Source organism: Thermobia domestica, chromosome 17 (assembly GCF_964235325.1).
Source record: "Thermobia domestica chromosome 17, izTheDome1.hap1.1, whole genome shotgun sequence".
Lineage (NCBI taxonomy): Eukaryota > Metazoa > Arthropoda > Insecta > Zygentoma > Lepismatidae > Thermobia > Thermobia domestica.
In genome coordinates, this window is record NC_137470.1 from 129915430 (window position 1) to 129930107 (window position 14678).

Genomic DNA, 14678 nt, shown 5'->3' on the forward strand with positions numbered 1-14678 from the left:
TAACTTTTTAGGTTTTAAAGATATTGGGCCTCATGCAGAGTCGTTTTGAAGCGTGATTAGTGCCATATTAAAGAGTTCGACTAACGTATGTTTCCTGCAGTAGTCTGGCTTTTAGTATGCGTCTAATCATATGCCAAAACGACTCTGCATAAGGCGGATTGAGTTCAAACCAAAACCATATGAAAGTTAATGGAATGGACAACATTCTGTGTTCTGTGCACATTGAGACGTACTTCGGAACATTGAAGGAAAAAGCTCTGAACGTTGCAGTTTAAACCTAGAAATGGCCGTTTTGAAATGTACATTTTGAAACAAAATAAATGGGACTCGTCTTCATTTTTGTCTACATAGAGACTAGATAGCAGACAGCGCCCTTCATATCTGAAAACCGTATACTTATTCTTTTGGGAATTTTTAAACATTGCGAATTTTCGAAAATCATGCATTTTCACCACCAAATATATCAGGAAGGACACAAGTGAAAATTTTCAAATTTGCACAAAATAGATAATAGTTATTCTGTAACATTTCGGTAAAATTGCATCACTGAGACTTGATGCAGTTAGAAGTTTCTGAGTTAGAAGTTTCCTCTTCACTGGGACTTAATATCATGAAGCGCCATGAAAAGTGGATATAAACTTTGTAGCAAAAGTAAAAATAACACGAAAATAATGTTTAATGGGTAAGGTATGCATAATTTATGAATCATATCTTGTACAAAAAACGAAACACCTTTGTTATTTCTTTTCTGCCTATAGCGTTGCTGTTAACACAGCAGTGAGGTTAACAGTTGACTAATTTGTGTACAGAGTTCGGCACTGATATTGAAAATACGACCTGTAAGAGTTATGAACTCTGTAGGTGTGAGTTTCCAGAGAACCTTAGGGATTGGCACCCAAATTTTGTCATTGGTAGATAGTTTGAAAAAGGTTCTTGGGGCATGGTGATGGAAAAAGTTAATAAAAAGATCGTTATTTTCCTGGCTGCTTATCATGGATGCTTATCCGTTACGGCAAGTGACCTGACAATAGCGAGAGAATACCTATGACAAAGGCTACTATAACATAAAGGGATTAGTAAAAAGAAAACATGGGGAAAATCGTTAACAACTAGCCACAAGTTAAGAACGCATACCGTGCACAAGGAATAACAACAACATTCTTTTAGCAGCAGAGGTGCGCCCTGTTAGAAATTTTTTTTTATCTGAAAGACAAGAACCCATCAGATATGTCCATTGCTACGCTACTAATTCAAAACTCGATATGTCTCCTTGGAGGGTTGTATAAATAGAAAATTTGTGTAACACCTCCTAAATATAGGGAAAATCTTTCAGCACCTTAAAGACCGATAGATGTCTGATATACACTCTTCTCAGTACATGGGAAACGTTTGTTAGCTTGATTCTTTCTGCACGCCACACCACGCTTATTGCTATCAGTGGAATTTCCCGATCGGTAGTCCATGGATATTTTATGAGTTGTGTAGTTAATTATTAGTTTCTTACTGAAATGTAACGCAATTGATAACACCCTTTCTGTTTTCTAGTTTTATGACATCAGATGAATTTTCGACCACGTTGAATATTGTGGTTCATTTTGTACTCATGGCATGTTTTACAAAGCTTTACACTTCCTCGTTGTAGCAATTCTTCAACAACCAAAATACTAAAGACATTTTTCCAAATATTAATAACTGTAATAACAAACACTTGTTTGTTCTTGTCCAAACAAATACTTTTACGGTACCTACCTCAGGCCAGGTACCGCAGTAACTGGTGACCCATCCTCATGTAACCATGTGACCTCAGGAGGTGGTGATCCGTGTGCTGAGCAACTAACTTGTGACCCAGTAGTATTTGAAAAGGCAAGCTTCGACGGCGGTTCCAGAAGAAACACAGGGCCTTGAACGCTCAGAAGAGCAATCGCTCCTGAAAGAAAAAGTAAGATATTATACATGGTGGTGTAATACGTAAGTGAACTAAATATAAGTAATACTCAATTTAGCTTAGAAAAACACTTTTTCTTGTCATCGGTATGTTTGTTTGTATGAATATGAAAGAAAGTATGCTCGCGTGTATAAGTTCCGATGTTTCTAACAATATGTTCAAAGCTAGGGGTAAGGTTCACACGTTAAAATGAAAAGAATGCATGTTTGAATATTAAATTGGTATTGTGTGCATGAATTTTTACTTGAATTACAAAACACATTTGTCTAAGGTAAATCCAGCACCAAAACAACATATACTGTAGATTATTAATTAGGTTCAAGTTCCTTACAGCACCTAGACTATACGAAACGTTGACTTACAGCTTAACGTTAAGTGCAAACCACCATAGACGGTATTAGCATTTGCGGAGCCAAAAACGAGGGATTCCCGTTAGTTTCTTCATCAGTTGCATAGCATATTATCAAAATTAAAAATGTCGACAACAGAATACTTCCTTCCAAAATATTGTCAAGAAAATATAGAACTGTTCTCGATTTCAGCAGTGCTTTTGTTTACAAATGACAATTAACAGCTGCTTAGCACAAGCAATATTTCATGCAAAACCAAGACTAATGAAGCAGTACTTCGTTTCTATAAGCTTTCCCTAACCTTGTCCTGTTGATTGGTATGAGCTTTGTAAATGCATTTTGAAGATTTATTTCTAGTTGACCTCCAAATTCTAAATTGTATGAAGCAAAGAATTGAGCTATTGCTAATAACTGGCTTGTCTAAAATAAATCTCCAACGCTGTTCATCTCCTTAAATTTGAAAGTGAGATATACAATCGATACTTATTCACGATTCAGTCCTTTCTCGCGATCAAACAAATACTATTTGTGAAGCATACTTGCTACTGTGTATTTCTTTGGACCAGGATTCGATACCTAATGAGACAATCACATTTTGAACACATTATGGTGATTAAGAGGTTCATAATAGCTTTACTATATTAAATAACGTAACTACAAATACAAATCAGTGAACAAACAATGTTTATTTGAAAATAATAAGCATAATTATTTTTATTTTTGAAATAAACGTTGCTATGTTCAGTGATTGATATTTATAGATAAAGCATTACCGTGGTACAAGTTCTACTTTAATCTGTATGATCTTGTCTCGTGTGAAAAAAAAAGTGCCCTCCGTTTGACTTGGAATCGTTATTTGAAGTGATTAGAATAGGAAAAAGAGTCACATGATCTGAATGTGGTCCGTTTAACCAATTTGGCGAATGAACAAAACTGCAGAATTTACAAATTAGTCTAATGCTGACAATTACGTTCAACGGATCCGGAAAATTGTGTAGAAATCATAATTACAAATAACGTAAGCTTGGGATTACCTGAAATTTGTTCATACAAGATATTTCTTTTTTTTCATATCAAGGTTGACACTACATACTAGTTGCCATAGGCATTTTCTAATGCATTTTGTATATATAGGGTGTTAATGAACTATACCGACAAACTGTAAGAGGTGATTTCTCGCATCAAAATAAGAGAAAAATTTCATATGGACCTATTGCAAAAAGACACCCCAAAATGATACTTTCGAACCAAACACACTACAGAGAATGACCAGGCCAACTCTGTGTGCCATCAGAGTATAAAGCTCTATACCTGCGTACCTCTTTGCAGAGAATGTCTACAATAAAAACTACCTCTTTACGCCAAATGGCGTCAATGGCACACAACAATAGGTATGAATGATGCCATATGCCGTTCAGCGAACCAGTTAATGCTATGCCACCAAGGAGACACTCGCTAGCTACTAGACCAGTAAGGAGATAACACATTTTCAGATACACTTTTAAAGTATAGGTTTCGTCCTATCTAACCTCTTTTTTGGACAAAGGATATACAAATAAATTAACCAATCAATTATCCCAATAGTGCTACTTGTTTTCGCACATTTCCAAGTGAGAGTTGAGCGCTGCTTAGAAATACAAACAACAATGAATGATAATCATTTTAGAGTACTCTAGCTGAAATACCAAGCATTGCAGGAGAAGAATAATGCTTACCACTATGCACATTATTTAAAAATAAAGAACTGGATCGAATAAATCAAGAAGAGCAACATCTTTGGCGTTTCTCTTGTCAGAAAACAAAGAATCGAGTATAATAAACGACAAACAACGCCTTTGGCGGTGTTCTAGTGAAACGTTAATAATTTAGTAAAATGAATAATAATGAGTAACGTCTTTGGCGTTGTCCCTGTGATTTCCTGTGCCAGCTGACATATACGTTATTCATTCAACTCGGGATTAAATGTCATTTGGACTGTCACCAATCGGCATAGGGACTCCAATACTATGGACTCAACACTAACCTGGGATATTTTGGACATATTGGTCCTTATTCAGAGTCGTTTCTGCGTATGATTAGCACCATACTAAAGGCCTGACTACTGCAGAAAATTTTTCGTGCATATTTGCATGCATATCTCGGGGTTTGTTTGTGCATAGAAATCCGGGCTCTAATTATAGCGGTTTTGGGCTAAAAATATAGTCTAACTTTGGGTATCTGCGGTAAACGTAAACCAAAGATGCTAGGTTCAAGCCCCCAAGCCAACCTTTGCAGTCGGGAAAAATGTGTAAATGCGTTTTTTCTCTTATTTTAGGTGTAATAAGACATGATGAAATGTTATTAAGTGTAGAAAATAGCATCATGAATTGCAATATATTATGAAATAATATTTCAAAACTATGTACCCATGTAAGTATCTGCCGGTTTTGTTACCTAAACTTCCACATGGGTCATTCCATGTCAAATCACCTAATTTTAAGACAAGAACGTGCTTCAATGTCTCAGATTCTCTTTAATTTATTTTCATACACTAATAGCAATAAAATTATGCTAAAATATTTTTTTTTCGATTTTTTGGATGAGAAATTGGCCTGGGAGAAATTTTTGAAAAATGTGAATTTGGCGCCATTTTCACTTTCCGGCACTCAGCATCATGGAACTAAAATTACCGTAACTTCCTTATTTTTGAAGTTAATGGGCTACCCTAGGTGTCAAATGAAAGCTTAGTCTTTACTCTTCCAGTATATCTTAAGTAACCTTGAAAAAAGTTACACTGTCAAACATTAATGGGCATACAAACAAATGTTAGTGTTTTTTAGAAATTGTGCCGTTGCTCAAAAGTTACAACTATGAAACCTTTGAATTTTTTTTGTACATTCATCTTAACACATAGATAGTATGGTTAAAATATAAAGAGGGTGTTTTTTGCATTTTTTTAATGTTGTTTTTTTTATTTACGGTTACATAGAATTTTAAGTTTTGTTACAAATTGTGTCCTTACTCGTAAGTTACAACTGTGAAATTTTTGAACCTTTTAAATAGAATTATCTTATCGCATACATGATAGGGTTAAAAAATAGAAAGGGTACTTTTGGTATTTTTGCAATTATTATTTTTTTTTTTGGTATTTTATATGTATGGAAATATACAGTTTTAAATTTTATTTCAAATTGTGTCATTACTCGTGTTACAACTATGACACTCTTGAAGCTTCTTTTTATAGAACAATTTTATCACATACATATTATGGTTAAAAAATAAAAAGTATGCTTTTGATATTTTTGCAGTTATTATTATTATTATTATTATTATTATTATTATTATTATTATTTTTAATAATGTTTTAAATGTACAGAAATATACAGATTTACTGTTGTTAACAGATTATGCCTTTCCTCTGAAGTAGTGATGGCCAATTCCGGAGTTTTTACTTTCCGGATTCCGGAAAGTAAAATCGGAAAATTTCGGAATTCAGAAAATTCCGATTTGGGAAAAAATCTGGAATTCGGAAGAAAAAAATCCGGAAAATGAAATTTTCGATTTCGGAAAATTTTGTCCATCCTTAGCCTGAAGTGACAACTGTCACACTTTAAAACTTTTTCAAATAATCATCTTAGTAAATATTATGTATGCTTTAAAATAGAACTAGTGTAATGTGTAGTTTTGGTATTACCATAATATATTTTCGTACTTTAGCTATGACTTTCAACATTTTTCCCAATTGTACCATCGTTTACAACTATCCAATTTTTTAACTTTTTATAGGATTAGTTTTCATTTACTAGGTATGATTAAATAAGAAAAAGGGATACTTTTTTGTAATAATCTTACGGTTTTGTTAATGGAAAATATAGAACTAGCAATGTAAGGGGTTGAGTGATTATTAAAAACCCTATCAACAGAAATAAGAAATAATAGATGAAAACAATAAACATACATACCAGTAATACATCTGAGAATTACAAAGATTTACATACAAAATGTTGTGACCTATATTTCACAGCTGATTCTTTTCATTGATGATATGATGTCTTCTTATAATTTTGCTTTCAGCTGCGTAAGTCCGGGCTGAATGGCTTGTAAGAGATGGAGTAGGAACTTCCCAGATACTATTTTCAAAAGGTATCCAACAAAACTCTTTATTTTCTGGCCAGTAGAATATAGAAGGCCAAGAGCGATTCATGAATTGCACTCTGACGTACAAAAATAATAAATACAAACATACCAAAAACATAATTTCATTTTTTTAACCATATCATGTATGTGATAAAATGGCCCTACAAAAAATGTTTCAAGAGTTTCACAGTTGTAATTTACAAGCAATGACACAATTTGTAACAAAACTTAAAACTCTATATTTTCGTACATAAAAAATAATAATTAACAAAATACAAAAAACACCCTCTTTATATTTTAACCATACTATGTACGTATTAAGATGAATGTACAAAAAAGTTTCGAAAGTTTCATAGTTGTAACTTTTAGGCAATGCCACAATTTGTAAAAACCATATAATTTGCTTTGTATGTTCATTAATGTTTGACAGTGTAACCTTTTGGAAGATTACTTAACATCTGCTAAAAGAACAAAAAATAAGCTTTCATTTGACATCTGGATGAGCCCAATAACTTCAAAAATAAGGATGTTATGGTAATTTAATTCCATGATGATGAGTGCCAAAAAGTTAAATTGAAGCAAAATTCACAGTTTTCAAAAAATTCTACCCGGCCCATTTCTCATCCAAAAAATCGGAAAAATAGCATCAATTCATTGGTATTTTTGTATGATAAAATTTAGAAGAGAATCTGAGACATTGAAGCACAGTGCTCTAGGTGATTTGACATGGAATGACCCATATGTAAAAGAACATTTCCAATGTAAGGAAAAATAGCGAACATAATTCTCGTGTCCATGGTAGAATGGAAAAGCAAAGCATAAAAGAGCAAACAACAAAATTCGGAACGGATTTGAATGTCACTGCCTTGAAAATTCAATTATAGGTCCTCAAAAGAGCCCGGCAGACGCGTTTATGTCAGTTTTATCCTTCTCCGCTTGCCTAGTAGCTAGTGCGTGCGCCTTTGGTGTGTGTAGTTCCGGGTTCAATTTCTGGTGGGAGAGCCTTTGGAATTTTAACTGTCCTAGGTATGTTTGTGTTTGTATCTCTGTTTACTTTGGTAAGGGTTAAAAAGAAACCCTTTGGAAGGAAACCTCAGGTACTCAGTACACTGATGAATGCTCTTATAAGCGAATGAAGTGATTCAGAGACATTATGTGGTTTTGATTTATAACAAAGCTGAAGTGTTCTCTCTTATGCAAATATGAGGGCGGGTTTACCTGCCAAGATCCACATTAAGGATTAGTTAAATAATTCTATAAGACAATTGTAAAAATTACCTTCTTGATGACTATAAATAATAATCATCCTAATCATCCTAATAACCATCCGCATCAAAATAAGAGAAAAATTTCATATGGACCTATTGCGAAAAGACACCCCAAAATGAATTTTTTATAGTATTCTTCTTGAGAAGAATTCAGAAATCTGTATTCATCTATTTGTCACCGTCCTCCCACAATGAGCAAAGAATGACGTGGCCTGTTGCTAGAAATTACGAAATATTGCTTTCTGATTATACATAAGGTATCCCTGCTGGAGCTCATGTAGTTCGGATTCCACTTTAATCAGTAGGTCTCGTCTCATATAGCCTTGCTGCTAAAAGAGACGTTAAACTTAAAATCAACCCAGCCAACCATATACAGTAGGTAAAGGAAAAATAGGACAATTTGTTTCAATACTTAAATTATGCATTACAAACTATGTACCTACTTCATATTTCAATTTTAGAGAATTACAATTACTCCCTGACATGAGAAAAAATTGCTTTGGAGTGTCAAACAGACATTTCATCTAATTTCTAAATTCTTAAGCAAACATATTATGTGATCCAGGTATAGGGCCCAACAACATCAATATCAAAACAAAAAGAAGTTTGTCTCAGGTACTTTAAAATCATACTTTATTCAGTAAGTTTCCAAAGTCTTTAAAACACTGGTGACATTTACATAATTTATTTAGATTTCTCTCTCTATCTCTCTCTCTGTCTATATATATATATATATATATATATATATATATATATATATATATATATATATATATATATATATATATATATATATATATATATATATAGACTATATATGTATATATAATATAAAATACTGTAAATGTTCATATGGTGAATTACGGAATTTAATTACTGACAAATGGGTTTTGAAATGTTGGTAATAACATTTCTAGAAGAAATTCAATTTTCAATGAGTACTGTGCAGCCCACAGAGGACAAATGGAACTGAATACTGTGTTCCTTTTAACGTCTCACAAATTATGCTATTTACCTAACAAAATATGATTATACTCATATGTTGCAGATGGGTTACCTTAGGAACGTACTAGGATGATTATTATTTATATTCATCAAGAAGGTAATTTTGACAATTGTCTTATAGAATTATTTAACTAATCCTTAATATGGATCTTGGCAGGTAAACCCGCCCTCATATTTGCACAAGAGAGAACATTTCAGCTTTGTTATAAATCAAAACCACATAATGTCTCTGAATCACTTCATTCGCTTATAAGAGCATTCATCAGTGTACTGAGTACCTGAGGTTTCCTTCCAAAGGGTTTCTTTTTAACCCTTACCAAAGTAAACAGAGATACAAACACAAACATATCTAGGACAGTTAAAATTCCAAAGGCTCTAACACCAGAAATTGAACCCGGAACTACACACACCAAAGGCGCACGCACTAGCTACTAGGCAAGCGGAGAAGGATAAAACTGACATAAACGCGTCTGCCGGGCTCTTTTGAGGACCTATAATTGAATTTTCAAGGCAGTGACATTCAAATCCGTTCCGAATTTTGTTGTTTGCTCTTTTATGCTTTGCTTTTCCATTCTACCATGGACACGAGAATTATGTTCGCTATTTTTCCTTACATTGGAAATGTTCTTTTACATATGGGTCATTCCATGTCAAATCACCTAGAGCACTGTGCTTCAATGTCTCAGATTCTCTTCTAAATTTTATCATACAAAAATACCAATGAATTGATGCTATTTTTCCGATTTTTTGGATGAGAAATGGGCCGGGTAGAATTTTTTGAAAACTGTGAATTTTGCTTCAATTTAACTTTTTGGCACTCATCATCATGGAATTAAATTACCATAACTTCCTTATTTTTGAAGTTATTGGACTCATCCAGATGTCAAATGAAAGCTTATTTTTTGTTCTTTTAGCAGATGTTAAGTAATCTTCCAAAAGGTTACACTGTCAAACATTAATGAACATACAAAGCAAATTATATGGTTTTTACAAATTGTGGCATTGCCTAAAAGTTACAACTATGAAACTTTCGAAACTTTTTTGTACATTCATCTTAATACGTACATAGTATGGTTAAAATATAAAGAGGGTGTTTTTTTGTATTTTGTTAATTATTATTTTTTATGTACGAAAATATAGAGTTTTAAGTTTTGTTACAAATTGTGTCATTGCTTGTAAATTACAACTGTGAAACTCTTGAAACATTTTTTGTAGGGCCATTTTATCACATACACGATATGGTTAAAAAAATGAAATTATGTTTTTGGTATGTTTGTATTTATTAATTTTGTACGTCAGAGTGCAATTCATGAATCGCTCTTGGCCTTCTATATTCTACTGGCCAGAAAATGAAGAGTTTTGTTGGATACCTTTTGAAAATAGTATCTGGGAAGTTCCTACTCCATCTCTTACAAGCCATTCAGCCCGGACTTACGCAGCTGAAAGCAAAATTATAAGAAGACATCATATCATCAATGAAAAGAATCAGCTGTGAAATATAGGTCACAACATTTTGTATGTAAATCTTTGTAATTCCCAGATGTATTACTGGTATGTATGTTTATTATTTTCATCTATTATTTCTTATTTCTGTTGATAGGGTTTTTAATAATCACTCAACCCGTTACATTGCTAATTCTATATTTTCCATTAACAAAACCGTAAGATTATTCCAAAAAGTATCCCTTTTTCTTATTTAATCATACCTAGTAAATGCAAACTAATCCTATAAAAAGTTAAAAAATTGGATAGTTGTAAACGATGGTACAATTGGGAAAAATGTTGAAAGTCATAGCTAAAGTACGAAAATATATTATGGTAATACCAAAACTACACATTACACTAGTTCTATTTTAAAGCATACATAATATTTACTAAGATGATTATTTGAAAAAGTTTTAAAGTGTGACAGTTGTCACTTCAGGCTAAGGATGGACAAAATTTTCCGAAATCGAAAATTTCATTTTCCGGATTTCTTTTTCCGAATTCCAGATTTTTTCCGAAATCGGAATTTTCTGAATTCCGAAATTTTCCGATTTTACTTTCCGGAATCCGGAAAGTAAAAACTCCGGAATTGGCCATCACTACTTCAGAAAAAAGGCATAATCTGTTAACAAGAGTAAATCTGTATATGTCTGTACATTTAAAACATTAATAATAATAATAATAATAATAATAATAATAATAATAATAATAATAATAATAATAATAATAATAATAATAATAATAATAACAACTTCAAAAATATCAAAAGCATCCTTTTTATTTTTTAACCATAATATGTATATGAAAAAATGATTCTATAAAAAGAAGCTTCAAGAGTGTCATAGTTGTAACACGAGTAATGACACAATTTGTAACAAAATTTAAAACTGTATATTTCCATACATATAAAATACCAAAAAAATAATAATTGCAAAAATACCAAAAGTACCCTTTCTATTTTTTAACCATATCATGTATGCGATAAGATAATTCTATTTAAAAAGTTCAAAAATTTCACAGTTGTAACTTACGAGTAAGGACACAATTCGTAACAAAACTTAAAATTCTGTATTTCCATACATAAAAAATCAATATTTAAAAAAAATGCAAAAAAACACCCTATTTATATTTTAACCATACTATCTATGTGTTAAGATGAATGTACAAAAAAATCAAAGGTTTCATAGTTGTAACTTTTGACAACGGCACTATTTCTAAAAAACACTAAAATTTGTTTGTATGCCCATTAATGTTTGACAGTGTAACTTTTTTCAAGGTTACTTAAGATATACTATAATAGCAAAGACTAAGCTTTCATTTGACACCTAGAGTAGCCCATTAACTTCAAAAATAAGGAAGTTATGGTAATTTTAGTTCCATGATGCTGAGTGCCGGAAAGTGAAAATGGCGCCAAATTCACATTTTTCAAAAATTTCTCCCAGGCCAATTTCTCATCCAAAAAATCGAAAAAAAAAATTTGGCATAATTTTATTGGTATTAGTGTATGAAAATAAATTAAAGAGAATCTGAGACATTGAAGCACGTTCTTGTCTTAAAATTAGGTGATTTGACATGGAATGACCCATGTGGAAGTTTAGGTAACAAAACCGGCAGATACTTACATGGGTACATAGTTTTGAAATATTATTTCATAATATATTGCAATTCATGATGCTATTTTCTACACTTAATAACATTTCATCATGTCTTATTACACCTAAAATAAGAGAAAAAACGCATTTACACATTTTTCCCGACTGCAAAGGTTGGCTTGGGGGCTTGAACCTAGCATCTTTGGTTTACGTTTACCGCAGATACCCAAAGTTAGACTATATTTTTAGCCCAAAACGTCTATAATTAGGGCCCGGATTTCTATGCACAAACAAACCCCGAGATATGCATGCAAATATGCACGAAAAATTTTCTGCAGTAGTCAGGCCTTTAGTATGGTGCTAATCATACGCAAAAACGACTCTGAATAAGGACCAATATGTCCAAAATATCCCAGGTTAGTGTTGAGTCCGTAGTTATTGGAGTCTCTACGCCGATTGGTGACAGTCCAAATGACATTTAATCCCGAGTTTAATGAATAACGTATATGTCAGCTGGCACAGGAAATCACAGGGACAACGCCAAAGACGTTACTCATTATTATTCATTTTACTAAATTAATAACGTTTCACTAGAACACCGCCAAAGGCGTTGTTTGTCGTTTATTATACTCGATTCTTTGTTTTCTGACAAGAGAAACGCCAAAGATGTTGCTTTTCTTGATTTATTCGACCCAGTTCTTTATTTTTAAATAATGTGCATAGTGGTAAGCATTATTCTTCTCCTGCAATGCTTGGTATTTCAGCTAGAGTACTCTAAAATGATTATCATTCATTGTTGTTTGTATTTCTAAGCAGCGCTCAATTCTCACTTGGAAATGTGCGAAAACAAGTAACACCATTGGGATAATTGATTGGTTAATTTATTTGTATATCCTTTGTCCAAAAAAGAGGTTAGATAGGACGAAACCTATACTTTAAAAGTGTATCTGAAAATGTGTTATCTCCTTACTGGGCTAGTAGCTAGCGAGTGTCTCCTTGGTGGCATAGCATTAACTGGTTTGCTGAACGGCATATGGCATCATTCATATCTATTGTTGTGTGCCATTGACGCTGTTTGGCGTAAAGAGGTAGTTTTTATTGTAGACATTCTCTGCAAAGAGGTACGCAGGTATAGAGCTTTATACTCTGATGGCACACAGTGTTGGCCTGGTCATTCTCTGTAGTGTGCTTGGTTCCCGCTAGATGTAGCTATAGATATACCACATTGACTTGACAGCTAGTCTTTCGTTCCAAGCGCTGCTATCAGCTGAAGGAGTTCCAACCGTTTCGTTCAGGCTCTGTGGCTTAGCAACAGCTGAACACTCATTGGCTGAACGCGTGGGCGTGTCGAGGGTGTGAGCCTTAGTTCTTATTTTTGCCACGGTTCAAGACATTTTGGCAGCACTATAGTTTGTTGCAAAAGGGTAATGTTGCAAAAGTGTAGGTGGCACATACTAGTATATTGATGGGTTTGGGTACTGCAATCAAGGTGGCAGCAAAAGAATTAAACGCACTACGTTATGGTTCGATTTTCGCCTTAAATTGTAGATCGATCCACGTCCCTTATAGCCTCGATGCTGATAATGGACGGTAAACTTCAACAGATAAACAAAGTGGGATCTTTAATGCGTTTAATGCTCTTCAACCAGGAATCGAACCTCGTATCGTAACGTTACACACGTTAGTCTTTATACCACTATACTAGTGATGAAGACTCACTGAACAGTTGATTTAACGCTACATGTCGGGGTATATAAACGTGTTTAAAACCATTGTTATTTTCTAAAATATGGCAACATTTTTTTTTAAATTAAGCAAGGAACGTTTATGTTACCTTCAAAACGGGATATCTTTCAATACTATACAGAGAAAAATGTATGTAGCGTACTTAAAAGGGTAGGATACATGCGTAAATCCTGTAGTTTTTGGAATTAATGTGCAACTCTACGTAACATTCTGCAGCAGAAAACATATATATATATTTCATACGCACTTTCTGAATAAGTGTTCCGAATAAACCTACTTTCCGTACTAAAGAAAAAAACCGTATATTGGCTGTCAGGATCTCACATACACATGCGCGTATGTAACATAGAGCTGATGCATGTAGCATATGTATAAGTATGCAATGTACTTTAGATTGTTAGACGTCAGACATCCTGCAGCGACATGATGTAACATCTAATTGGGAAGAAGACAGTACGTATGTAGCATATGGATTACGTATGCTCCGTACAGATTTCCGTAGTAAACATATTGATTTATTATACTTGTACAATATACCGCTGATACGATTTTTTTCTCAGTGTATGGTTATTAGTTGTAAAACCTAAATATCGTATATGTCAGCACCCTAGCAGCACTGGAATACCTTGTCGTCATATCAGTGAAGTCAAGCGATGCTGGTTGTGGTCAGAGGAAAGTTAAGTGACTGGTCGAAGGAAATTTAAGTGACTGTTCGGGGTTTGGCATTAGAGTGACAACGCAGTGTCCTGAGGACAATTGGGGAGCTACCTGAAGCAAAGAAGTAGAGAACTCCGGTGCAAAAGATCAGCATTAACGGCGACAGGAACCGATGTACTGAAAGGAATCGATTATTAACGTGAGCTCCCCGAACAAAACCGGGGCTTCAATCAGGTAAAGTTGGCAACTGCACAGACTAACATGCAAAATCAACCCTCCACTACACTATTTGACCTCTAAGAAAGGTGGATAACAGGAAAATATCACATTCTATTTTAAAATAAGATTAGGATTAGGAATCAGATTTCTGGGCTTTCGGCATCTATGACCACATTAGCCCATCACACATATTAGGGATGACGTCCCTCGGTGATCACTACCCCGGGAATGAAGAAGGAATGAAGCGGCCTAGGATCATTATGTTACGTACTATCCCGGCATGTACCTGCTGTGA

At 33.7% G+C, this 14678-nt stretch overlaps 1 protein-coding gene across 3 annotated transcripts in view; it reads right to left on the reverse strand.

Annotated features, from left to right (window-relative positions):
• LOC145674331 (cell adhesion molecule Dscam1-like) overlaps positions 1–14678 on the reverse strand; it is a 1494831-nt gene that overhangs the window by 1086779 nt on the left and 393374 nt on the right. For all 3 annotated transcript variants that reach the window (XM_081744257.1, XM_081744259.1, XM_081744258.1), the window contains exon 3: positions 1750–1927. In XM_081744257.1, coding sequence (XP_081600383.1) covers positions 1750–1927 — 178 coding nt within the window. The remainder of the gene's footprint in view (positions 1–1749; positions 1928–14678) is intronic.